At 40.8% G+C, this 27,342-nt stretch overlaps 1 protein-coding gene across 1 annotated transcript; it reads right to left on the reverse strand.

Annotated features, from left to right (window-relative positions):
- Positions 1-2,696: 2,696 nt before the first annotated feature.
- Positions 2,697-16,619, reverse strand: LOC113017749 (uncharacterized). The gene is made up of 3 exons (XM_026160862.2): positions 16,267-16,619; positions 13,127-13,306; positions 2,697-4,340 (listed from the first exon to the last, which is right to left on the reverse strand). The coding sequence occupies exons 1-3, from the start codon at positions 16,436-16,438 to the stop codon at positions 3,271-3,273; spliced, it is 1,422 nt and encodes a 473-aa protein (XP_026016647.2). The 5' UTR covers positions 16,439-16,619; the 3' UTR covers positions 2,697-3,270.
- Between the last annotated feature and the right edge of the window lie 10,723 nt (positions 16,620-27,342).

The raw sequence follows: 27,342 nt of genomic DNA on the forward strand, positions 1-27,342 counted from the left end.
GGTTGGGAAGCACATCTGTAACCGGAAGGTCGCCGCTTCGATCCCCGGGCTCTCTGTCCTGGTCGTTGTGTCCTTGGGCAAGACACTTTACCCTATTGCCCACTGGTGATGGCCAGAGGGGCCGATGGCGCGATATGGCAGCCTCGCTTCTGTCAGTCTGCCCCGGGGCAGCTGTGGCTTCAACTGTAGCTGCCTCCACCAGTGTATGAATGCGAGAGTGAATGAATATAAATGATATGATATAATGATATAAATGAATATATGAATGAAAATAAATAGTGGCATTGTAAAGCGCTTTGGGTGCCTTGAAAAGCGCTATATAAATCCATTATTATTATTAAACATTTTAGGGAGGTTTTTAAAAAATTGTGTCTATTGTCTTGTGTAGTCTGGAAGATGAGTGGATGATGGGGTAGGTGCAGTTTTCTCTGTGGTGGGGTCGGGTGGGCTGTCCCGGGCTCTGTGGGGCCGTGCGGCGCTGCTGAACTGGGCCCCGGTCCGGATGGGCCTGGGCCCCCTTTCCTTGGTGGGTTGCAGAGTCTGGGAGTGCCTACTGGGGTCAGCAGGGAAGCTGTCCCCAGGGAGGAGGCCTATCTCGGGCACGTCACATCACGGGACAGTGGCACGGTTGCCCCTCCGTTGGTCTTCCTTGGTCTTCTTTGCTCTTGGTGCCTCTGGATGTCTGGAGCCAGTGGCGGAGCGGGGGGGTGGCTTACTGGGCTTAAGCCCGGGTTGTTTTTTCAGAAGCCTGGGGTCTTTTGGAGTGTAATTTTTTCATAATTAGATACCTGGATGACAACTGTATTAAGCAAAAAACTACACACAATATTTAAAGCACATAGCGCACACTGTGGGAATTTACGACTGTGCGTAAATCCCCCCTAGTATTGGTATGTTCCGAGCTCAGGCACTAAGCGGGGCGGGGCAGCTGCTGCATGAGAGTGTGCTGTTAGAGAAACGGAGCCAGGCAGACAGAGGAGAACTGAAGTTCGACCAGGTACCAAAGCAAATCATCCGTACTGTACAAATAATGTAAATATGTATCGCGAAAGATTGATATCAAACAGATCACTTGACCCATATGACGTTACTTACTCTTCGAGTGAATCAACAAATGGCGAAATGAAAAACCGAACAACAACAATGCTGTTTCTTTAGAGAGTCTTAGCTTACATGTGTGTTTATTTCATATTTTCAGTTGTTTCCCTCCACAGCTAAATAAATCGGTTTCAGTAATGCACTGATATACAAGAATGGACATAAGGAGCTTCTTTCAAAGAAAAACTCTGGTAGATGTTATTTTATATATTATGCTTTGTATATTGTTCAGTATATTTCTATGCAAAAGCAAGAGGAACTTCAGTACACAGCAGTATATTCACAGTTGAAACCAGATATTTACATACACTTTATGGAAAACACAAGAACATTTTTTTACTGTACAACATCAATTTAGAGTAAACTTGTTTTGTTTTGGATAAATAAACATTGAAATATCTTTTGAATTAGTTAAATGTCAGAATAAAGAGAGACAGAGCTTCTATTTTTATCACTTTCATCAAATTTAGGAGTACATGTACACTAAGTTTGTTAATTAATAAGAAAACTGCAGACGATTCCATTCTGAGCTGAAGAAGCTTCTGATTGGTTAGTAGAGTCCATGTGAGTAAACTGGTGGCACAGCTGTGGATGCATATAAGGCAAAACACAGAGCCTGTTTCTGTGACATGGGAAAATCAAGAGATGTCAACATGTCTGTGAAGGTTCTCAGTCATCCAGGTCATCGTAGTCAAAGAGATGTCAACCAAAACACCAGGAAAAGAATTGTGGACCTCTATAAGTGTGGCTCAATTTTGAATACAATTTGGTGCCATTTATAATTAAGAAATACAGATAGTTTCTCTCTTTACTCTTAAAGTTAACAAATATGTTTTTTATATTTATCAATCTAAAAAAATAAACATTTAGTCTAATTTGATGTTAAAATTAAAAAAGTGTTTGTTTTTTGATCTGAAGAGTAAATATCTGGTTTCAACTGTATATTTGATGATTGTCAGCAAAAAGAGGGAGAGAGAGGGAGATGGAGAGAGAGGGAGATGGAGACTGAGGATAGAACAGAGATGAACAAGAGGAGGTGAGACACACATGTTAGTCAAACGACAAAAGAGTGACTGTGTCCAGTCTGTTCCAAATTTGTTAGAGGGCTATCAGCCATATCATCCTGAAATGCTTGACTGCAAATCTGAAGAAGACTTCCTACAGATCCTCAGTGCTGATGAGGTGAGGAAACGGTCTTCCTGTGACATGCACGTTGCAAATTATCTATGACATTCCCATTCTATGTAACTTGGTCTTAAGTTTGGAGATGGTACTTTGTCTCACTCCAAATAATGCTGAATCTTGGTTATGTGGAATACCAAGTTGAAACAGCCCTATAGCATGGACCCTATCTAAATCTTTTAAATATGGCATGCTTAGAGCAGATACCCACGGACTGCTGTATCAGGGTCATGCTAATCACGAGCCAATCAGCCACCTGATTTTCAGCACCTGGTTTACTGGAAGCTCACATCAAGAAACAATAGCAGAACAAGTGGTTTGTCGTGGATGCAATCTACATACTCAACTCTGCTGCTCAACCAATGAATAAAAATTTCATTATAAATGTGGCTCCATTTAAAGGGAAAGAAACAGGCTTTGCAGTAGTATAGGATTTATTATCAAAAAGCATTGTTACAACACACAAATAAACAAACACTAATTGAATCACTTTTGTGCTGCATGTTCTCTAAATGTTAAAAAAAATAAAACAACAACATCTGTTTGTACATCTCTTTAAAAAACAACAAAACAAAGAAAAACTCTGAAATGAGACAGAACTGTCTTTTATGCTGCTTACATATGTTAGCGATTGCCCTTCAAAAATAATTTGATTTAATGAATTAAATATTTATTTAAAATTTAACACACGTTGATAAACAAAAGAACTAAATAATGATCTGGAAGAAAAGGAGCACACTGAACTTTAACCATCATTAAATGTAACATCAGGGTTTCTCTGATACAATTAGAAGAATAATGTAATGAACTGAATTAAGAATGCTGAGAGTTTTTACTGCTCTGGACAGAAAATACTGATTTGAATATCGGTCATCTTTTCACTCAGGTGTTGCAGTGATTTGACTCCTGGTCAGTGCGAGCTCTACCACCTACACACTGCTATGACTCTGTCCCACATTTTCTAAACATAACACTTTTAAGCAATATCAATTATCGTATCTCATTAACAAAATCCTTTTCCACAGATTCTACAGCCTTCATTCCCTTGTGTGAATTTGTGTGAGCTTTCAATCCTGATTGATGAGGGAATCTTTTCCCACAAGTGCTGCAACTATATGGCTTCTCACCTGTGTGACACCTCATGTGACGCTTCATGTTAATCCATTGACTAAATTCTTTCCCACAGGTGCTACAAGGGTAAGGTTTCTCACCTGTGTGAAGTTTGACATGTGTTTTCAGGTTGCTTGTACTCTTAAAAGTTTTTCCGCATGTCATACAAGGATATGGTTTCTCACTTGTATGAACCCTTCTGTGAGCATTCATTTTTGAGTTGGAAGCGAACACTTTCCCACAGGTGCTACAGGAATATGGCTTCTCACCTGTGTGAACTCTAAAATGTGTAGTCAGAAGGGATCTAAGGAGAAACGTTTTACCACAGATGCTACAAGAATATGGTTTCTCACCTGTGTGAACCCTTGTGTGAACAACCAATTTTGACTTGTAATTGAATACTTTCCCACAGGTGCTACACAAATAAGGCTTCTCACCTGTGTGAACTCTAACATGTGCAATCAGGCGTGATTTAAACTGAAAAGCTTTTCCACATATGTCACATTGTTCAGTCTTTTTTCTTGTCCCACTTTGACCCTGACTCTCTGACACAGCAGCCATTTTTACTCTCTTACTGTCACTTTTCTTTCTGCAAAGTCTCCTCTTCTTCAACTCTGCATTTTCAAGTAACCCCAAGTCCACATGGTGACTTTCTTCCTGATCTTGGCTCTCAGCAGAGCTGTGAGAGATTTGTTCACTGTTTGGTTCTGCTTCACTGTGGTCACTTTCCTCATAAGCAGGAGTCACCATGAAGATATCAGGCTCCAGCTTCACTCCCAGCTGCTCTCCCTTCTGACTGCTGCAGAGATCCTCCTGTTCCTCATTAATCTGTGGAGAGTCTGGGTCCTCCTGGTCTACACTGGAGCTCCTCACCTCGCTATAGATTGGCTGGTTTGCGAGTGGCTCCTCCTCCTCCGCCGCCTCCTCACAGACATGTAGTTGTTGGACGTCTAAAAAAAAGAAATGGAAATTTTTTTTTTCTCTAAAACAACAATCACCAGAGAAAATATATTTTGATCTGAACCATAAACAGGTCTCTACATAGTGAGAATTTGGCCCACTGAACTTTGCAGAACTGTTGTAATTCATTAATTAGAGGGTTTTCGAAAAACCGTCTTTTTACGGTCACGCCACAGCGAAATCTTCATTTTGTTTTTCTTAAGGTGAACTTGCTGGTATGTTTTGGATTATTATTCTGCTGCAGAATCCTAGTGCCCTTCAGTCTCTAATAAATGGTCGGATATAGGGCCGGGCCATATTATACCGTTCACGGTAATACCGGTACAATGTTAAGCAACGATAAGAAAACGCGATACAATATGGGTGAAACGCACATGCGCAGTGCCTTTGTTTTCATATGCACATGGCCGAAAAAGCATGGAGGCAACAGAGAATGAGAAGAGAAAAAGCGGATTGTTGAGTGAAATGGATGAACCAGAATTAGTTTGTAAAAATGGTGCCACTTCAGTGATGTGGAACTGGTTTGGTGTCCATCAGATACACAACAAAGCACTTTTTTCCCCCTGTAGAACATGCAAGCAGGCCGTCGTTATTGCCGTATAAGGCACCCGTAAATCTGGGTCTTAAACTCCGTCCACTTCAAGTCCCAAAGTCAAACGAACACTGCAGCATCCCTGAGAGTTAAAAACTGTCTAAATTCTTTCATCTTTAATAAAATCATCAGCATTGCTGCTTTACCAGGTGTAACTATGAAGTTTAACATCCAGGCATCCATGAAAACAGAATTTATTACACTTAACGGAGTTAGAAGCTAGCAGGAAGTTAGCGGAAGTTAGCTCGCTAGTTACCCAAGCATGATATACCGTGTTCTGACTGAGAGATTTCTGAAAAAATTCAAACGTACAGCTCTGCTATCACTTCCAACATAAATGAAGACAGGAAACTAAACAGCAGTGACGTTTGTAAGGTTACTGAAGTTGGGCTAGCTGGTATATAATGATGTGCTAAGTGATCGCTAGCGACACAGCTATGTTAGCATAACAAAACAATGAAGCTGGAGGATGAACGCTAACACTTTTCCACTCAACAAAAGTTAATGTGAAGGTTCCTGATGGTTAGAGACAAATACAATCACATGGCAGGATGCTGTAAACGGACCAAACTTCAGTCAGGAGAACAACTGAGATAATCCATCCACAATACGAGGTTAGTCATTAATATACTGCAGCAACATGGGAATAGAGCAGCTGTGATAGAATACAGCATTAATGAATCAATGGTATAGAAGTGGAGGAAGTAAGAAGAATGAGTTGAATAAAGTTTTATTTATCCGACTGCTTTATTTCGCTTAATGTGCCTTATAACCCCATGCACCTTATGGTCCAAAAAATACATATTTGACTTTTTTTATTTGGTACACTGCAGTTTAATGTAGCAAAACACCTCTTTTTAACTTCAGTGGATATTATACATGGTTATGCTCAGGATATGTCAGCCCATTTCTACTGGAAATGCCTTTTGGTTAAACTTTCAGCACTAGTAAAGTTGTGAAGTTGTATTTTGTGTCGCAGAAATTATATCGTCAGTTATATCGTTATCGCAAATTTTCAAATATATATTCTGATAAATATTTTTGGCCATATCGCCCTGCTCTAGTCGGATATTCTCCTTCAGGATGTTTTTGTAGACAGCAGAATTCATGATTCAATTTACCACAACAAGCCTTGCAGGTGTGAGGCAGCAAAAGCAAAAGCCCCAGACCACCAACACTGCCCTCGCCATATTTTACTGTGAAAATGATGTTCCTGTTCAGAATTGTTGTTACTTTTACACCAAATGTAAAGAGACACATGCCTCCAAAAAGTTTCCCTTTTGCCTCGTCAGTCCACGGAATATTTTCCCAATGTCTTGGAGATCATGGAGACTTTCCTTTGGCAAAACTGAGACAAGATTTTATGTTACTACATAGCAGTGGTTTTCACCTCGTAACTCTGCCATGGATGCCATTTTTGCCCAGTCTCTTATAGTGGAGTCATGAACTTTGACCTTAATTGAGGCAAGTGAGGCCTGGAGTTCTTTGGATGTTCTAGAGTATTTTGTGACCTCCTGGATGTGACCTCGGGAGTAATTTTGGTCATTCGGTCACTCCTGGGAAGGTTCACCATTGTTCCAAGTTTTCTCCATTTGTGCATCATTTGGCTCTCACTGTGTTTCAGTGGAGTCCCAAAGCCTTAGATGTGGCTTTGTAACCCTTTCAAGACTGATAGATGTCAATGACTTTGTTCTCATGTTTTTCTTTATATTGTGGAATGATGTGTTGGTTTTTGGGATCTCTTAGCCGGCTTCACTTTGTCAGAAAGGTTCTATTAAAGTGATTTCCTGACTCAGCCTGCAAAAAGGTGTGATTAATCAGTTAATTCGTTATTTAACAAGGGGGCAATTCCTTTTTCACACAGCACCAGGCAGGCTTGGATAACTTTTCTCCCTTGATAAATGAACTCATCGTTTACGAACTGCATTTTGCATTTACTCAGGTTATCTTTGTCTAATATTTAAATATGTTTGATGATCTGAAACATTTAAGTGCGACAAAATGTGCGACGAAAAGTCAATAATCTTTTGACTTTAGACTTGAAAAAATGTTCTACGACTTGCAACTTTGTTAAGTCTAATTGTTGAATGTTGTAATCGTAGTTCTTAAATTTGTAAAGTCTTAGTTCAAACTATAGGATCAAGACATTCCTTTGTCCCCCTCCCCAGCCTCTCGAGGTTCTGGGAGGAGGCTGTAGTGTTTTATCACAGACACATCCCTTGTAAAGACTCTGTTTGATGTTGCTTCCTGCTTTTATGATCCTTTTGGTGAGCAGGAGGTCACACAAACGCACTCGCATCACTCACACACTCACACACACTCACACACAGTGCCTTGTCTTTGTAACCAAGGGGGGTTTTACATCAATACTAGAGACGGCATGATGCCACTTTTTTATGTCCGATGCCAATATCATAAATTTGGATATCTAACAATACCGATAGTTTATTTCACAATCAAACTGTTTGTTTTTTTTATACCTTGCTACATTTTGTATAAGTTATACTCAAGTTTAAAAAATAAACACTAAAGCTAATCTGTTATACATATATGCAAAAAATACCCTGCACCCAAAATATTTCATAGTTCAGCAATACTAATCAAGCTAATAAACTTAAAGGGAACCCCGACTATTGTGACAAGTTACTCTAAATATGTTACAAATTATCTCCAATAATTAAAAACATACTTGAGAATAACTACAATTTTTTTGTTATTCATTAAATCTTTGTTGTTTAAAACGATTTTGGAGCCGTGGGAGTGGCCATGTTTTTTTTAGCACACAATGCATTCTGGGATGATGACGTGTATTGGTTGTCGGCGGTGTAGGTGCTTTCGTTCAGCTAACCTGTTTTGTTAAGTGTAGCACCGGTATTAATTAACTTGCCTATTAGTGACCTTGTTACGGCTTGGTAGACCAGCACTTCCGGTCTTTAAGACTACGTTCACACTGCAGGCGAAACCGCATCAAATCCGATTTTTTTGACCCTATGCGACCCATATCCGATCATGCTATGACAGTGTGAACGGCGCAAATCCGATATTTTCAAATCCGATCTGGGTCACTTTCGTATGTGGTACTGAATCCGATACATATCCAATGTTTTAGAAAGCGACTGCTGTTTGAACAGTCAAGTCGCATTAAATCCGCCTTTTACGTCACCGACACAAGACTGAAGCCAATTATCAGCGCCAGAGAAGCGCCCGAGAAGACATCGCGAACGCTTCCTGGCCATCCAGTGTAGATGTCAGTGAAACTGTTGGGAAGACAACGTAAACATTTTATTTGTACTGTATAATCTGCAGATTCTGACAGAAATCTACAGCTATCCTTTGAAGTACCGCTCCTCTCTTAAACGACAATAAGGATCATTATTAGGTTATCTACATTATTATGTAAATAACAAAATAACTTAAAGCAAAAATTGGGAAACGTGAAGTCCGAATTCTTTATATTAAGGGCCATCAGTCAAACAATACTGTTTGCTCTGGGTCTAAACAGAGCGCGTTGTGTGTGACATCTTCTTTTGCGCATGCGGGCCGCTTTGAGCGTTCACACTAGAGAGCGTTTGCTGTCGCATTTTATATGTAGTGTGAACAAGCAGACAAAAAAATCGGATTTGATCAAAAAATCGGAATTGAGCATTAAGACCTGCAGTGTGAACGTAGCCTAAGTCTGACGTTATTAGCCATTTCTGAGTGGAAACTCCGCTGCAAAAATCAAATGATCACTGCAGCATTACTGAGAGTTGAAAAACTGTCTAAATTTGTTCATCTGTAATAAAATGATCAGTGTGACTGCTCTGCCAGGTTTAACAATTAAGTTTAACATCCAGGCATCCATGAAAACAGAATTTATGACATTTAACTGAGTTAGAAGGTAGCAGGGAGCTAGCTCACAAACTTCCATCTAAATATAATATACCATGTTCTGACTGAGAGATTTATGAAACAAATTAAAACGTACAGTTCTGCTATCACTTCCAACATAAATGATGACAGGAAAGTAAACAGCAGCGACATTTGTAGGGTTACTGAAGATTGGCTAGCTGGTATATAATGATGTGATACGTGATCGCTAGCGCGACAAGCTATGTTAGCATAACATGGTAAATGGCCTGTATTTGTATAGCGCTTTACTAGTCCCTAAGGACCCCAAAGCGCTTTACACATCCAGTCATCGACCCATCCACACACATTCACATACTGGTGATGGCAAGCTACATTGTAGCCACAGCCACCCTGGGGTGCACTGGAGGGTGAACACTAACAAATGGACTTTTTTTTCCCCATTCGATAAAAATTAATTTGAGGGTTCCCAATGGTTATAGGGACAAGTGCAATTGCATGACAGGATGCTATAAACAGACCAAACGTCAGTCAGGAGAACAGCAGAGATAATCCATCCACAATATGAGGTTAGTCATCAATATACTGCTGCATGGGTTTGGCTGCATCGTAAGTGTTTAAAAACACTTTAAAATGATTAGCGGTGATAAAAACCGAGAAGCCGACAGTGATCACTGACTGTTTTTAGGGGCTTGTTGAGATTAAACAGAACAAGATACAAAGCATTAAAACATGCTAAAAACACAACAGTCTTATTAAATGCAGAATACTTTGGGCCCGGAAGCACGATTCATCACGTTATTACTTAAAGACCGAATACACGGAGGCTATCAAGGGCTGCCCAAAGAACATCTGGATTAACATACGGCTTCAAAAAGTTTAGGTGCTTTACAACAAATGCTCAGTCGCCGTTGCCATTGAAAAGCAGTAGCCGCATACACACCAGTAGTTTTCCCTCACTCTCTCGTCCTCGTGTGATGGATTGTTTTCATCTTCATCAAAACTAAGTGCTGGTTAACTATTTTCTTCCTCTCTCTCGGTTGCTCTGGTCCAAACTGGAAAGGTTGAACAGAAGCCATTTCCAATGCGCCGCTAACTGTGAACTCGATGTGGTGCAACCGTATGACGTCACTACCCAGAGTGCATTGAGAAAAAAACATAACAATGGTGGGCTATTGGTAGAGCTGGGCGATAGAACGATAACGATATGTATCGCGATATAACTTTTTCTCGATAGAAAAATTACACTATTGCGATAGACCTCGCCGCTCTTGTCCTCTTAAAAAAAAGAAAAAAAAAAAAGAACAGCCAATCCAAATTAAGTAGCGCAGAGCCGAACCAATCACAGCCTCAGCGTCACGTCACGTGACTTGTTACGTACAGCACAAGTGCCAAGCCGCACATGTGTATTTGTTTGGGAAGCAGCCAGCCACCGTACCGCCCGGGTAATGGAGGAAATGAGTGTGCCGACTAGAGAAACATCAACCGAGCGTGACCGAAGGTTACCGAAGAGAAAACAGATGATGGTTCCAACGCCGGAGAGATTGTCGAACGGAAGAGCCATAGAAGTTCCATAGTGTGAAGGTATTTCGGCTATTTCAAGTCTGACAAAAAACAGAGTAGCGTGCACTGTAAATTGTGCCGAAAGCAAGTCTGGAAATACAATAAACTGGTGCATGCTCAGGCTACGTCCACACGTACCCGGGTATTTTTGAAATTCACTGAAAACAAAGATTTTTAAAAACTCCGGCCAGGGTGGATATTTTTGAAAACTCAGTTTTTGCATTTACGTGTGGACTAGAAAAACGGAGAAAACGCATTTTTTGACGTCACACTGTGCGCCACGTTATTGTGTCGGTGAAATGAATTTCTACAATACTGTTACTGTTAATTCTACTCTCTGCAGTGTTTAAATGCTTACATATACACACAGTTACTGTCCCTCCACACATACGACTCTGTTCTGCGTCTATGCCCCAGCTTTGTTTACTTTTTCCCACCGAGGCTTCTAGACTTCTGATTGGCCAACATTTCTGCACGGTTAGGAATCTAGCGCCACCTGCTAGCAGCGTTTTCCTTCATTTCTGCCTTTATGTGTGGACGGGATTATTTTTTAAAACGAAAACGGAAAATCTCCGTTTTCAAAAATACCCGTGTACGTGTGGACGTAGCCTCAGTCTCTGACTGGAAGCGCTAATTCGTCATTCGGCTTTTGTCAGACTAAAGTAACTGTTAAAACTGTTTGAAAAGCTCAGCTATACAACAAGGAGAGATTGAGAATTTCCTTTTAGTTCTCAGTTTATTTGATATTGACAAAAGTTAGTCAGTTTTGTCTGTTCTTCTGTAAAACAAACTAAGATTTATTTTTAGAATTAATATTTTGTTTCTAAGTGGAATTGACAATTTAGTCTGTTTTGTTTGTTCTATTTTGAAACTTAAACGCTTTAGCGGCTGCCTTTTGTGTAGTTTGCAATATTTGCCTTTATTTATCTGAAAAAGTCTCATGTTCCTTAAGTACATCTACCCTGTTGAACTTATTATGGGAAATAAATATTTAAATAAAAACAAGCTGCTGATTATTTCACATTTTACTTGTGAGCAACGGCACATTTAAATCTTACAAATATAGTTATTTCGCTGATATCGTGATAGATATCGTTATCGGCTGAAACAAAAAAGACATATCGTGATATGAAAAAAATCTTATATCGCCCAGCTCTATCTATTGGTAAATCGGTTTGATATAAAACGTGCTTAAAAAGAAATCATATGTGGTATTAAAAAACGGCAAATGTGTTATTGAAAGCACAGTACATATTTTAGTGCAATCACGTCTTAAAAGATCTCTAAAACCCTTTTAAACCTACACCATCCTTTCTATTCTGGTATTTTAAAGAGTACTTAGTGGAAATATTAAACAACCTAAGTAATGTCTGTGAAGGTTCTCAGTCATCCAGGTCATCGTAGTCAAAGGAGCTTGCAAAGAAAAGCGTCTGGACTTCTTTAAGTTGCTTGAAGACGTTTCACCTCTCATCCGAGAAGCTTCTTCAGTTCTAAGGTCAAATGGTGGGGAGTCCCAGATTTAAACCCAGTGGGAGTAACCCCCCACAGAGGGACAAAAGGACCCCCTGATGATCCTCTAATCGCCTGAGCCAAGGTGGGAAACTGGGCGTGGGACCCAATCAGCCAGAGTTTCGGGTGAGGTCAGATGGCCCAGGATGTGAGTGGGCTTTAAGGCGTCTGGGGAGGGAACTCAAAACTGGATTATAGATGGCAGAGAGCTGGTGTCGTAAACCCCCGCCTCTGTTCAAAGATGGTCGCTCACAGTGGACATAGATGCTTCTTTCACTCCTCTTTCAAACCATCTGTCCTCTCTGTCCAAAATGTGAACATTGGCATCCTCAAAAGAGTGTCCTTTATCCTTTAGATGCAGATGGACTGCTGAGTCTTGTCCTGTGGAGGTGGCTCTTCTGTGTAAACCCTAAGTAATAGGGTTGCCAACTCCCAGCCCCCCCCCCAAAGAAAAAGGGGAACCACCCTCCTCCTCATGATGCTTAAACGACGTAATCGACTTTAATTTAATGCATGTGTAAAGCAAAAGGGAGTTTTCAGCTATGATCATCATTCATTGTGCACAAATGACTAGCAGAGTTTTGGCCAGTTTGGTCTTTTGCAAATGCAGAATAATTAACTGAAATAACTTAAAGTGCACATTTCTGTTCATTGTTCAGTTTATATATTTTTGTTTTTCAATCTTTATAACTTGCACATTGACACATAAAAAAAATGTACTGCAATGAATCTTTGTTTTGTACTTCACGAATGTCTACACTGTTTGTCTGCTTTTGAAAATTTTCATTGAATGTTTATTCTGTGAATTTATAGTTTAAAGAAGGACTGTTATTGCAGCCAAGTTTAATTGAGCTGTATAATGGAGGTGATATTTTATCATTACTCTGTGTATACTTTGTAAGTTCAGTTACACTTGTTTCATCGTGTGTCAAGATAAATACAGATTTTTAAAAGAACATATGGTCTGTTATTTACATTTAACATATATTTGCAACACTGTTTAAAAAAAGACTAAATAGGTCTTGAAATTCAAAGTTTCAGAGTTGAGGATAAAGATTTGAGACTTGCAAAATAATGACTTGTTCCCATCTCTGTTCCAAAGAAATATCATATCCTTCAATGATTTTGAAGGACAATGAACATCTCAATCAACTCTGTTACTGAAGCATCTTAATTGGTTTTAACAGAAACGTGATGCATTCTTGCTGCTTATTAAAGTTCTGACCTTTATTTCTTCCTGTGAATCATCCCAGTTTTACAAACCTATTCTGTGCAGCTTTATATCGGGTTTCCAGGTGGTCGCCAGCAGTTTGAGCCACTCATCATCAGTTCTGACACCGTCCGCCTCCAGCTTCACTGCCAGCTGCTCTCCATCCGGACTGCTGCAGGGTTCCTCCTCCTGTCTCTCTTTCATCTGTGGAGGCTCTGGATCCTCCTGGAATTCTGAAGAGAGAAACAGAGGTGAAATTCTGAAACCACCAAGGTTAGTTTACCACCAAGCCTCAGTTATTTTGTTTTTTTGATGCATGCAGGCAGCAAGCCGAGGAGATACCACGACAACCTCCCTATCTTGTTGTGACGCCTGATAAGCGGTAAATGGGCTGATTCTTATATAGCGCTACTCTCCAGGATCACTCAAAGAGCTGTATAAAATGTGCAACATTTAAAGATTTTTGCCTTCTAGCTAACATTCACACACATTCATACTCTGATGGATGCATCGAAGATCAACTTGGTGTTAGTATCTTGCCCAAGAATATTTGGCAGACTGGGGGAGGCAAAAACCAACCTTCAGATCAGTAGATTTAAGTCATAGATCATCAAATTCAAATAATAATAAATGCTGAACTATGAAATATTTTAGGCGCAGGCTATTTTTTGCATACAGAATAGCTTTAGTGTTTTGGTTTTTAAAACTTGACTATGAACTTATAGAAAATGCAGCAAGATATTTATAAAAAAGCTTTGAGTATAAAATACACTATATCAGATTCATATCAGTATCTGACATAAAAACGTGGTATCGTGCCATCTCTACTAAACAGTTTCCAACCACAGGAAATTTTAGTGTCTTCTTTTTTTATGTTTGAGATGCAATTTTTATATACACTGTAGGAAAATATATTATAATGCAAATTTGCACAAATTTTGCATCAAAACAAACTATTTCCAACAATGTAATTTAAATTCTAATCATCCCAGAAACTATACAGAAAGACATAAACTCAAACATGAACTTTAAGAACATCAGCAGATCTTTGTAAATGCCCTATAGGAAAAAAATACATTTTCTGTGAAAGTCTAAGGAGCTTGCAAAGAAAAGCATCTGGACTTCTTTAGGTTGCTTGAAGACATTTCACCTCTCATCTGAGAAGCTTCTTCAGTTCTAGTGTTAAATGGTGGAGAGTCCCAGATTTCCGAGAGGAACAAAGGACCCCTGATGATCCTCCACCTAATCACATGAGTCAAGGCATGAAACTGGGTGTGGGTCACAATCAGCCAGAGTTTCGGGTGAGCTCATTGTGAAACCTGGCCCCACCTTATCATGCGAATTCCTGAGGTCAGATGGCCCAGGATGTGAGTGGGCGTTAAGGCGTCTGGGAAGGGATCTCGAAACTAGACTATAGATGGCAGACAGCTGGTGTTGTAAACCACCGCCTCTGTTCAAAGATGGTCGCTCACAGTGGACGTAAATGTTCATGTAGAAATTCATGCCCTCTCAATTAGCTCAAGATTTAAAAAAAAGGCTAAGTTTGGACACATCTTCTTGTTTAGTCTAAGGAGCTCGGAAAGAAAAGCGTCTGGACTTCTTTAAGTTGTTTGAAGAGGTTTCACCTCTCATCCGAGAAGCTTCTTCAGTTCTAGTGTCAAATAGTGGGGAGTCTCAGATTTAAACAAACAGGGACTGGTGATCCTCTACCTAATCACATGAGTCAAGGTGTGAAAATGTGTGTGTGGGTCACAATCAGCCAAGGGCTGTATCCCAATTCAGGTTCTGCAGCCTTAAAGTACGCAGCCTCAACCATCCTCAAGGGCTGCGTACTCAAAGACCGCTAAGGCCAGAAGTGCGAGGCTTGTGAAATGGGACGGTCCAGCCTCCGTTGCGCTGCCCAGGTTGCCTAGCAACCATGATACTAACAGCTGGAAACGTTTCATACAGCTTTGTTTAACAGAAATGAAGGAGAAAATCTTTTGTTCATTTGTTTTTGTTTCTACACGAGCTTTGATCATTCTCTGTAAGATTAAGCTCAGCTATTGAACGGCGTATATTTTAAAGTACAGGCTTTAAAACCAAGTTAGTACAAACGTCACTAATGTCACATAACTTTGCCGACATGTGGCCAACAGTAATGTTTAATGTTCTTCGTTATTAAACATTTGCACATGAATAAGTGACATAATATTCAGTATTTACTTAAAGTTTACTCTTCTTTTTTTTTGGCAAAATTATCCACACCCACCGCCGCGCATTGTGGGATATGTTGGGCCACGAAGTCTACAACGCCACGTCCTTAAAATTCAGGGAAATGAAGGACGCATTTCAAGCAGCCTTTGAATTGGGACAGCCTTCGTCGCGTCGCTGTGACGTAATCGCCCTTAAAATGCGGCCTTTAAGGCTGCAGACCCTGAATACAGCCAAGGTTTTGTGTGTGTTCATTGTCAAACCTGGCCCCACCGTATCATATGATTTCCTGAGGTCAGATGGCCCAGGATGTGAGTGGGCGTTAAGGCGTCTGGGAAGGGATCTCAAAACTGGATTATAAATGGCAGAGAGTTGGTGTCGTAAACCCCCGTCTCTGTTCAAAGATGGTCGCTCACAGTGGACATAGATGCTTCTTTCACTCCTCTTTCAAACCATCTGTCCTCTCTGTCCAAAATGTAAACATTGGCATCCTTGAAAGGGTGACCTTTATCCTTTAGATGCAGATGGACTGCTGAGTCTTGTCCTGTGGAGGTGGCTCTTCTTCTTCACGGGACTAGACTCTATGTTTTGCTTTTTATACTATACTTACTATGTTTACCAAAATATGAGGAAATCAGGGGCAGCTCAAGACTTAAAAACCTGAACTACATGCTGGCCTTAAACTCGCTGCTTTATCAGCATCAAGGCGTTTATTTCTTTTCAGGGTTTTACTCCTGCTAAACAATAATCTCACAGATGAACTCAAACTGCACTGATTGTTTCAGTACGACTGTGAAACACAGCCAAACACACCTGACTGCAGTCTTTAGCTGATGCCCAGTGTCTGATATTTTACACAAATTAGAGTCCGAAATTAAATTAATCACCAAGGTAACAGCTTTCTGCTCCCAGCTAACATCAGAGAAATCCCGGAGACGCTGACGAGCTTTCATGTCTTCATCAACAGAGAGGAACCTGAGCTCAGCACACGTGTCCGTACCTGAGCCGTGTGAGTGTGTGTCGGGTCTCCGGCTGATATCCAGCAGTCTGCGCTGACGCTGGATCTCCTCCTCATACTGGACGATGGTTTTCTGAACCTCGCAGAAGATTTGTTGGCAAACAGCAGCCAGCCTCTCCTGTATGAACTCTCTCAGAGACTCAGCTGAACACATGGCTGCTTCAGCTGCTGCGGGTCGATAGAAGCGACAGCGACGCTGTGTTATTGGTGTTTGATCGACAGGAACAGGAGCGATACTTTACTGTGTCTCTGAGCTCAGCCCGCTTAATCAAACCGGGACCAATGTCTGCGCAAGCGCAGCTCCTATCCCTGCTCTGCTGTGGTTTGCCGTGCGCGGTCACGTGACTCCGTGCAAACCGCCCCAGATCTTACGGAGTCCTGAGAGGGACAAAAGAGAAAAACGGATTCTCAAACTGATACACACACGCTACCGTGACAATGACACGCTGTCACATTTTATAATTCTCCTCTAATGCCTGTGTTATTTGTGATGTTACTGAAACCATCGTCTTAAAAAAGGTGATTGTCACAAGAAGTTTATAACATTGTGGAAAATGTTGTTATTGCGATATTGTTGTGTACAGCTGGGTATTAAAAGTTTAACCAGACTTCAATAATAGTACTGTAAGTGCTAAAAACCTGTATGTTGGGCATTTTTGTGACATTGACTTTCAGGGGTTTTAAAAGTGAGCTTCATAGGAAACTGCTCCCTGAGGCTACACCTGCATACTCCTGCCGGCTGTCCCTTACACTATAAAATAAATTAATCTCACTTTGTTATTTAAACAAACCCACTTGTACCTGCAATGAATTAACCTGTGTTTGAAAAAGGAGGTAAAGACTTTCTTCTAAAAATAAAGTAGAAGGTCTAACACGCTCAATCAGAGAACTACATTTCAATATGTTCTTATTGTTGATACCATCAGACTCAGCTGTACAAACGTCTTTACATGAAGTCTAATACAGTATGGATGGTCAAATATGAGGCTGCTGTGATGGGGCACAGTTTGCAACACAGCAGCCCAGCCTCATCACAGCAGAAATCCAGATGCCTTATAGGCACAGCTTTATTATGACAGGATAGAAACTGCTAACAAACCATCTGTAATTCTGAACAAATGAAAATGCTGTGAGGTTCAATTGTGGGGCCTTTTCCAGTTTTAAACCACTCAGGCCAAGGACACCTAGTTAGCAGACAGAGTGCACACTAGAAACTGTCTCTTCTTCTGACAGTAATTATTGAAGTTAACTCAGAAAGATCAATCAGAGAGAAAGAGACTAAATGAATATCATTAAAAGTAGCTGTACGTAACTGCTCCTGACCCTGAATCCTCCTTTAGTTACGCTGCAATAGGCGTCATGGGAATCCCCCAGCAGGCTGCTATAGATGATTTTCTCAGTATTTTTTAGGGTCTTTGCCTTATGAGCACGTCCTTCATTTCTTCTGTTGGGTTCCAACTTAATGTTTGAATTATTTAATTTCTTTAAACTCTTATATAATTTCTCTATATTTTGTATAAGAGGGGCCAGACTTGGACCTAGTTTTTCTTTTTTAAGTGTTCTGCAGGCTTGATGAAGGTGTTTCAAAGACATTCTTTGGACTTTGCTTTTTAAGTCCTGTCCTCGTACCTTAGAGGGAAGTGTATTCCTACTTAAATTCCTACAATTTAGTTTTTCTTGTTTCTGCTGAAAACTTCAATTTGCTTCAAGGAGGAGAGTTCATGCTCTCTCAATTAGCTCAAGATTAGAAAAAGGCAAATGTTCTGATGTTGGAGTTTCATGAATGCAGCTCTGGGAGCAATCTAAATAAACTAAACAGTCATCTTCTCTCAGCTCATTCCACCAGGTAGAAACTACTTCTGCATATTTTTAGGTTGCACTATGTTGTACACTCCACATGATGTCACATTAACAACAGTTTTAGTAACAACACTCTGGACTGCATACTTAAAAAAAATGTGATTTTAATGATTTCAGTTCTTTCCTGTAAATTTTACTGGTTTATTCCCTATACACTTATTTGCTGGACATGTACCAGTTGATGGATTTGGAGTGTCCCTTTCACAGCGCAATATTTTTGAACCAGGGTGTTAAAATAAATCTCAAAGGTACCACTATGACTGTTAATTTATTTGGAGAGCAGAAAGCCTAAGAATTACCCACAGTTTTAAGCAGAGTACCAGAGAATCCTGCTTGTTGTGTTCATGTTCAGAAACACAAGTAATAATCATATATTGCAAGCATCACTTTCTGTCTGGCTTGTTTGGTTTGCATAACCTGTATTTTATTAGCTGCAAACCAACAAAACCAGTCAAAAGTTTGGACACATCTTCTTGTTTAATCTAAGGAGCTTGGAAAGAAAAGCGTCTGGACTTCTTTAAGTTGTTTGAAGAGGTTTCACCTCTCATCCGAGAAGCTTCTTCAGTTCTAGGGTCAAATGGTGGAGAGTCTCAGATTTAAAAGAGTTTCCCCCACAAACAGGAACAAAGGACCCCCTGATGATTCTCTACCTAATCACATGAGCCAAGGTGTGAAAATGTGTGTGTGTCACAATCAGCCAGAGTTTCGGGTGAGCTCATTGTGAAACCTGGCCCCACCCTATCATGTGATTTCCTGAGGTCAGATGGCCCAGGATGTGAGTGGGCGTTAAGGCGTTTTTTAGGACTTTACCACACAATGTTTTCTGGTGTGTGATGCAGTGATATGCTGTTAACTCACTGATAGAGTTCTCCTGCATCTGTACTCGCATCCTGCCGACTAGTCCACTTTTTTCACCACACAACACTCAAACAGCCTCCATAAAGGAAGATTACCAGGTTGGCCCAGTTATGTTAGATATTAGGGCTGGGCCATATCATACCGTTCATAGTAATACCGGTATAATGTTAGGCAATGATAAAAAAAAAAAATGAAATATCGCGATAGAATATGGGTAACCTTCCTTTCCGAACAGATTTTAGGTGGCACAGGGCACTCAAAATGTCAGGGCTCTGTGTGCGGGCAGGCAGAGATGGGGATCCAAATGCAGGACTCGAACACAGAATTGAAACTCAAAAAAACCTCAGCTTTATTGCTGGCAGAAAAACAAACATGGAGTGAGGATGGAACACTGAGACCAAGGACACACAGGCATAATTCTGAGGGTACGACACGACACTGAGCATGGGAAAACACAGGGCTTATATACACAGGGTAGTAACGGGGGAATCGGCAACAGGAGGGAGACACAGCTGGGAGAGATCAGGGCTAACGAGACGGGGGAGCTAAGCTGCACACACTAACATAAGACAAAGACTTTCACAATAAAACAGGAAACATGAATTACTAAACAAGCATGCAGACTTTACACTGAGAGACAGACAGAATGACACATGGAATCTGAACTAAACTAAACGTGAGATATAACTGAGAACAAATCCTTAAGCACGGATAAACAGAAACAAGAAATAATAATCATCATCATCACTACGAGAAGAAAACAATCCATGAAGCAGGAATAAACCAAAACATAAACTCAAAATACTGGGTCCAACGGACCCAGAACCGTGACACAAAAATCTGTCAAAAATGTTTTAGCATGACTTTGCTAAGCTACGCAACCGCACTGCTTGATGGATTGTTGGAGCATTACGGCTACCGTAGTCGGGAGCCTCGCGGAGTGATACGTACTGTGCTTCAACGTAATATTATTGCATTGTGTCTGTTTAACCTCACTTTAAGTTTTGTGCATATTATACATGGTTATGCTGAGTATGTCGGCCAATTTCCACTGGAAATGCCTTTTGGTTAAAATGTCAGCAAGGATTTTGCATTTGCACTGTTAAATTTTTATATAACTTTAATGCACATAAAAAACAGCTGCTTGTTTAAGTGAAAATACATTGATGGGTTTTTTTGCACTAATAAAGTTGTGGAGTTGTAAAGTATTTTGTCTAGTGTCAGTTATGTTGTCAGTTATATCGTTATCGCAAATTCTCAAATATATATCGTGATAAATATTTTTAAATATATTTTTTTGCCCTGGAGTGCTGCTCTACTATATATAAGCATACTTCAAATTACTGTGTATGAATGATAATCAAGAGACAAACTTTGAAGATGCAGAGCATGATGTCCCATCATCGACTGTAAACAAACATCCACCAGGCTTCTTTGTTGGCAGAGGTGATGATTCTCCTATCAGGGATCAGTAGAGTGTATTAACCTGTGGTATAAGCAGCAGTCACTGAAATATTACTGTTTCAGATAAGAAATCTAGCACATAAAAGCCAGGGTGGGAGGGATCTCTGCAAACTGACTTAACTCTGCAAGTGTGAAGCTCAACAAAAATCTGACTCTCCAGTCACAGACAAACAAAAAACTCCAGCTGGGAGATAGAAAACGCTGTCTGGGTCTTGCTGGATGTTGCTGGTCAGAGTCCCACATTAGCAGAGTGCTTCTTGGTCCCACTGACCCATGTGGACAGCGACTGTGGAGAACTGTTCTGGAAAACAGAGAAGAGAATTAAAATGACAAAAGCCAAACAGGATTTCCAGGTATTAATCTGGTACATCGCTTCACTGCAGTCTTATGTATTTTCCCCACACCTGAATAAAAAATATTATTATTTACATATTTCAGCTGATGCAGCCTGACTGAAACGCCGATTCTAAATGTTCAGCACACACACAGAGACACAGAGGTACCATTTAAAGTTTAGTGTTAACTTGAGTCACTGATCATTTGCAGTATTACAGAGTCTGGCAGTCTTTGCATGATGTCCACGTCACTGTAAGTTTCTAGCTGACTCTCAGGTGTGACAGGTGTGTCAGCAGGAAAGAGTAATAATAACCTGCATCCTGAGGTTTGTCATGCAGGATTAAAGGAGCCAGGCTTTGTTCACACAGCTAGGATTGTATTTTACACTGACCCTGGGTCAGTATAAGTATCATACAGTTTAAACGAAGCACTGAAACTTGCACATATTTATTATAGATGCACTGAAGCTAATCGAGATATTTGCTGTCAATCTGTGGCTGCGATTAAACACTTTACTGGAAACTTTATTAACTAGTAACTTCATCAGTCATGACAGAAGCTAATATTTCTGTGCTAACATAAAGGATCTCAGATCAGCTGCTGCCATCTTGTGGCCACAGTTGGTTACTGTCTCTGAAAGTTGTCTCATGTTTCCTGTTGTCCTGCTAACAAAGGCTGGAGCTCATCATGCTGAGAGGGCAGCAGCATTTTGTGGCTCTTCACACATGTTCATTATATTCTGATGATCCTGGATGGAGACAAACTACAGATAAGTGTGTTCAGCCCAACTAGTTTATCTCATTACAGCAGTTTGATGTTTCCCTTTGAATCCCCCTGAAGATCCTGACAGTGAAGCACGTACATAATACTCCAGCCTTTCAACTCTGAGCTTATTTAGTTCTATTAATACACTGAAATCTCATTTGTGTCATGAAGAAAGTCTTTAATCAAACAGAATTCAAAGACCAGAAACATTTCATATATGGAGTTAAACATGAATCATTGTTTCAACAACATATTTATTGTTGTCATAAACAGACAAGAAGACAACAACAAACTGCTCCTCCCATTCAACACATGTCAGTCCATATCCCAGCAAACTAAATCATCTCCATTTACACATCAAATAGAAACATGAATCACTTGTAATGATTAGAAACTTGATAGAATTTCAAATCTAGTTTGGGGAGTCATTCAGTGAGAAACAGTGAAATGATTTTCCATGTGAAAAGGTGGACAGCAGAAACAGAAAGAAACAGTGAAACTAAAAGAGAAACAAAGAGCTTTGGAACAACGAGGCAGCAGGAGGACAGCTGCAGTTTAACAGCTTCAACTCACTGACAGGAAACAACATTAGAAGTATCATCATTGTTCATTGAGAAAGGGATACAAAATCTTGAACATGTTATACAAAATGGAAAGTTTATTTCATTTCAAGAAGTTGTATCCAGATATGGAATCATCAACAAACACATTTCTTAAATATCAGCAACTGAAATGAGACATACCGGAAAATTTTAATCCCAATCAATTGAATCTAGAAATATCTATACCTAAAGATGTGTAAATATCTGTGCCCTCAAATGGCTATCAAAATATCAAAAGCTTTCATTTAAAATTGATTCATCAATTTCTGTCTCAACCGTAAAGTGGGAGCAAGATCTTTTCATTAATCCAGAGTAAAATGTCTGTATGTGCTCAATACCTTCAAAATGAGTGAAAGCCCAAACTTACAGGACAAAGGCTGTCCCAAATGGGCCTTACACACTCAAACATATGCACCCATTGCAAAGACAACTCTGCTGAGAACTATATGCAAGCTATATGGTCCTGCACGCCTTTCTAGATGTTCTGGCAGAGGATGTGTGAAGACTTCTCCACATGGTTTAGTTGCAGTATCCCAACCTCACCCAAAGTGTGCATCTTAGGTGACATCAGTAACTACACAACTAAATACATCACTTATACTCCTTACTTTGTTATGCATCACTAAGAAAACTGTTAAATAAAAAAAAAAGTTTGTGTATCAATCAATATTTACATTTATTTCTAGATCACATCAGTCTGTAGATAGTGTTTTCCTCCTCAAAAGATGAACTGCGTTTATTCGTTTCTCTCTGGTCCCCACTGATTCATCCTATTATTTAATAGGGGTGGTCTCATTTGCCTGGGTTCCTTAATAGTGAATTAAGGCATTCTCTGAAACTTATAGGTCTGGCGGCTTCCTGGACCCTAAAGAGCTGTGGTTGTAGTTTTGGAGTGTCTGGGTTTCTGCCTCAGTTCGTGGTGGTGGGGGACTGGGGTGGGTGCTGCCTAGCGATCTTGGTGTGTGGGGCCTGGAGTGCTTGTGGTGGTGGGTCCTTGTCTCTAGTTGGGTGGCTGACCTCTTCTAGGTGCCTGCAGGCCCATTGTGTGGGATGGGATGGGGTGTCCATGTGAGGGAGTAACCAGTGCTGAGTGCAGCTTGTCCCAGACCCAGACTAGTGTGTCTTCTTCCTTTCTGGTGTTGTGACACAGTCACAGCCCCAAGATGTGGGACTCATCTACACACTATAGTCTACTCTCTGTGGTGGGAGGAGTTATTTCCTGGCTCGCCACTTCTGGGTAGGGATGGGTATCGTTTAAGTTTTATCCGATACCGGTGCCAAACCGGTACTTTTGAAACGGTGCCGGTGCTTAAAGAATGGAGAACACAAACTTTGTCCTAAAACCTCTCATGTTCAGCTGTTTTTTTGTAAAAAGAAACAATGTTAGCCTTTTCTGCAGCTATGGGGCATATATGGTATCACTCTTGGCTGGAAGCAGTGCTTAATCAATGGAAAAAACACAAACTTTGTCCAAAAACCTCTCATGTTCAGGTGTTTTTTTGTAAAAAGATAACAATGTTAGCCTTTTCTGCAGCTATGGGGCATATATGGTATCACTCTTGGCTGGAAGCAGTGATTAAACAATGGAAAAAACACAAACTTTGTCCTAAAACCTCTCATGTTTAGCCGTTTTCCACTTTTTCTTTGGTCATTTTAGCCTTTTTGGCCAGGGTGAAGAGAGTATCTGCCATCAAACAAGAAGACAGCCGCATGTAACTACGACGGTGTTTGCTAGTTCACCTTACGTGCATTAATGTAATAACGTGGTTAGCGTACTCAACGTAAATTACACACGAACAACATTAAGCTACTCACGCAGAGAAGAACGGCTGCTGCTGCATCATCATCCGTCATCATTTCTGCTACACTGGCAGGGCTAGGGGCCAGGACTCTATTCTTCGGGTTTTTGGGGGATGTTGCTAACTCCGGGTCTGATAACAGGCAACCCACCCGCAGCAGATGTGTGAGGTCTCGCAGCAAGCTATCAAATACGGCGCATTTCTCGGCTTTTAAAAAAAACGCTATGCGTCGCCAGGTGTTTCATCAGATTCAAGGTGTCACCTCCTTTGCACAGTATCACAGTATCAGCTTAAAGCACTTGTTGCAGGCTGCTGAGTTTGCATCTTTTGCTGTGAAGTACAGCCAGACTTTTGACCGCTTCACCTTGGGCATTTTTACTTGTTGGTTCCAGGGCCGGTGGTTGGACATTGTGGTGTGGTAGTTCACCGGCTCCCTTGGTGGCCAGGGGTGGCTTTGAGCTCTTCCATGTCAGGAGGTAACTGTCTTGTGTACTGGGCAGTTCTTCAGCACATGGAGCACTGGGACCCTGGTCTCGGCTCTCACCTATAGTGGGATCTGCTGCTCATCGACTGGCCCTCTAGGGCTGTCACCCTTTGGCCATCTAGGGCCTCTTTCCTTTTTCCTTCTTGCCCTGCCGTAGACAGGATCATACTCTATACAACATATATTGTAATAACCAAAATAGCATAGATAGACGAAATAAACAGTTAAACCTTAAAAAAGGGGAGCCCATAGAGAATATACAGAGCTGATTTGGAAAAGCAAAATGTGTTTGGCACAACAGTGCATTCAGATCATAATTCTGATTGCAAAGGCTGCCAGACAGAACTGGATTTTTAAAAGGGAAAAAAGGAAAAACAGAAATATCATCATTCTCAACTCATCTGCTCCACTGACACTGACACCTTCAACGGCAACACTTTCACTTCATCATCAGTGCTAATGTATGGGAACATCCTGTCAGTGAAAGTGTGTGTGAAGGTGTGTATGTGTGTGTTAGTATCAAGATCAGAGAACGACAGCTTTCCTCTGTTCCAGTCCAGATTCACTCTGATCCTTTGGATCATCTGTGCTGAGAGAGCAGTGGATCCTGCTAATGGAGACCATGCTGAGTATTTATCTTCCTCAAACCATATTATCCATAATCCAGAGAGTATGCTTTGTTTCCTCTGCACAGACTCTGCTAACACACCCAGTCCCCACCATGTACTGTCTCCAACTTCAACATCCCAGCTGTGAGTCCCTGAGTTAAAGCCCTCAGAGCCCAGGACAGAGCTGTAATAATCAAATCTCTCTGGATTATCAGGAAGCTGCTGCTTCTCTCCTCCTCGTCTCACACTGGTCAGATCTTCAGACAGGATGAGTTCTGGATTTGCAGTGTTTGGGTCCAGAATGAGAGGAGTGTAGGAGACCATGTCCTTCATCTTGTTCCAGATGTTGAAGGTCAGGTTGCCCAGGTGTTTGGCCTGGTCTATCAGAGCTCCTGAGGGCAGCTGTGGATCATCCAGCAGGGGGCAGCGCTGGACTCTTTCCACTGCAGCCTTGTAGTTGTGCAGGAATGAGACGTCTTCAGCTCTCAGCTCCTCCTCTGTGGCTCTGACTGTGTCTGAAAGAGCTGCTATCTCTCTGCTCAGAGCCTCCATCTTCTCCTTCATCATCCCACTCTTCTGCTCCTCTTCCTCCCTCAGTGCAGCCAGCCTGGCCTCCTCTTCCTCTGCTAGAAACTGGTGAAGCTTCTTAAACTGCTCCTTAATCTGCCTCTCTGTGTGTCGGGCCTGGACCTTAATGTGTTCTGCTGTTTGATCAAACTTCACTTGAACTTCTTCACAAACCTTTAACTTCTTCTTTAAGGGCTCCAGAGTTTCCTGAAGTTCCTTCTTGTGTTGTTGTGCAGCTTCATCGATGGGTCTGAATCTGTGATTGGTGTGTTTTTCTGTTTCTCTGCAGATGTGACACACTGGCACTCTGCTCTGCTCTCTGAAGACCTCCTGACAGACCGGACAGCAGAGATCCTCCTCTGATCTGGAAGCCATTGAGTCTGTGAGTGAAGCTGAAAACAGCAGACAGGAAGTACAGTCAGTCCTGGCTCCCCTCCCTCCTCTACCACCTTCACTGAAACTTCCTTTGAGTTGTGTTTTTGCTCAAACTCACATTCAGTGTGTGGAGCGTCAGCAGCTTGAAGCAGCAGTGTTGGAGTTTTCCCACTTTTCTCTCCTGTAGCTGGACTCACTCAGAGGAAGCTGCTAGTTTGGACCAAATGTGAGTGTGATTCCAGTGTTGTTGTTACAGCCCTTACAACTCAGAGTGTTTTATTCCAAAGTTCAGACTGCCAGAAGCTACAAAAGTTATTGATTAACAGCGTTTATCTCATTTCACTTGCACAGGTCAGTGCATGAAATCAGCTGTTTGAGAACGTTTAGCATCAATGTGCTGCAGGAGCATGAAAACATGATGTTGCTTTTTTCTGCTTTGGTGGATAATTTACAGTATAGAGGCATGAACAAAGTACATTATATAATTCATTGTATGAATAGCCTCTTTGGGCAGCTTTGATAGTGTTGTTTTTGTTGCAAAGTAAGCAAAGCATTTCATTGTGAATCACGTGCAATTAAAACAGAAGAATACCTCGATAAAAACTCAGTCATTCAGTTCAGAAAATTACAAAAAGGTTGGATCTGTTCATCTGGACGTAGCATTTTTAGTCAGAGAAATGTTTCGTCACTCATCCAAGTGACTTCTTCAGTATCAACTGACTGGAGGTTTCCCCAAATCTTATAAACAGTACATTTGCACAATAACTAAAACTCGCCCACAGACTAACAATAGGCTGTAACCTCAGCTTTGTGATCATTAATATTCAAATTGTCACAGCCATCAATCAAAAACGATCGATCAGTGGTCTTTGATCAAGACTTTTGGGTTTTTACTTACCTGGGTGATTGAGCGTGCATTAAGAAAAGTTATGAAAATAATTTGTTAAATATGTTTTTTACAGTTAAAAAAAACCCTTTTCTACTCAGATGTTAGTTGTTGTAATAGTTTTATTACAACATTTTGCCACATTGCGTCTTTCATGACAAAACAGTGAGAGGTGTTATTGTTGTCTTCAAATATATTTGATAAAGGTCATCCAATTAATGCAAATTTCATGTTTTTAGCTGTTATAATCTGATGAGCAATATTTTATTTTATTTGTTTGTTCTTTAATTTTTCAATTTTTCCCCTAAGAGAGTTCCAGCTTTATGTGGTCAGTTGTGTGCCTCAGTGACTCTAAGAGCTAGACGAGCAGAAGCTTAGCTTTCAGGTGATACACCCAACTTGGTCAGGTCAGGGTTGAGGCCTGACAGTGCAATCCAATTACATGACAAAAACA

Source organism: Astatotilapia calliptera, chromosome 3 (assembly GCF_964374335.1).
Source record: "Astatotilapia calliptera chromosome 3, fAstCal68.1, whole genome shotgun sequence".
In the NCBI taxonomy this organism is placed as follows: domain Eukaryota; kingdom Metazoa; phylum Chordata; class Actinopteri; order Cichliformes; family Cichlidae; genus Astatotilapia; species Astatotilapia calliptera.

Excerpts from the sequence above, each read along its gene's own strand:
- LOC113017749 (XM_026160862.2), bottom strand. The coding sequence starts at position 16,438 with ATGTGTTCAGCTGAGTCTCTGAGAGAGTTCATACAGGAGAGGCTGGCT. Across the intron at positions 13,307-16,266 it reads CACACACTCACACGGCTCAG|AATTCCAGGAGGATCCAGAG; the intron begins GTACGGACACGT and ends TTCTCTCTTCAG. Across the intron at positions 4,341-13,126 it reads TATAAAGCTGCACAGAATAG|ACGTCCAACAACTACATGTC; the intron begins GTTTGTAAAACT and ends TCTTTTTTTTAG.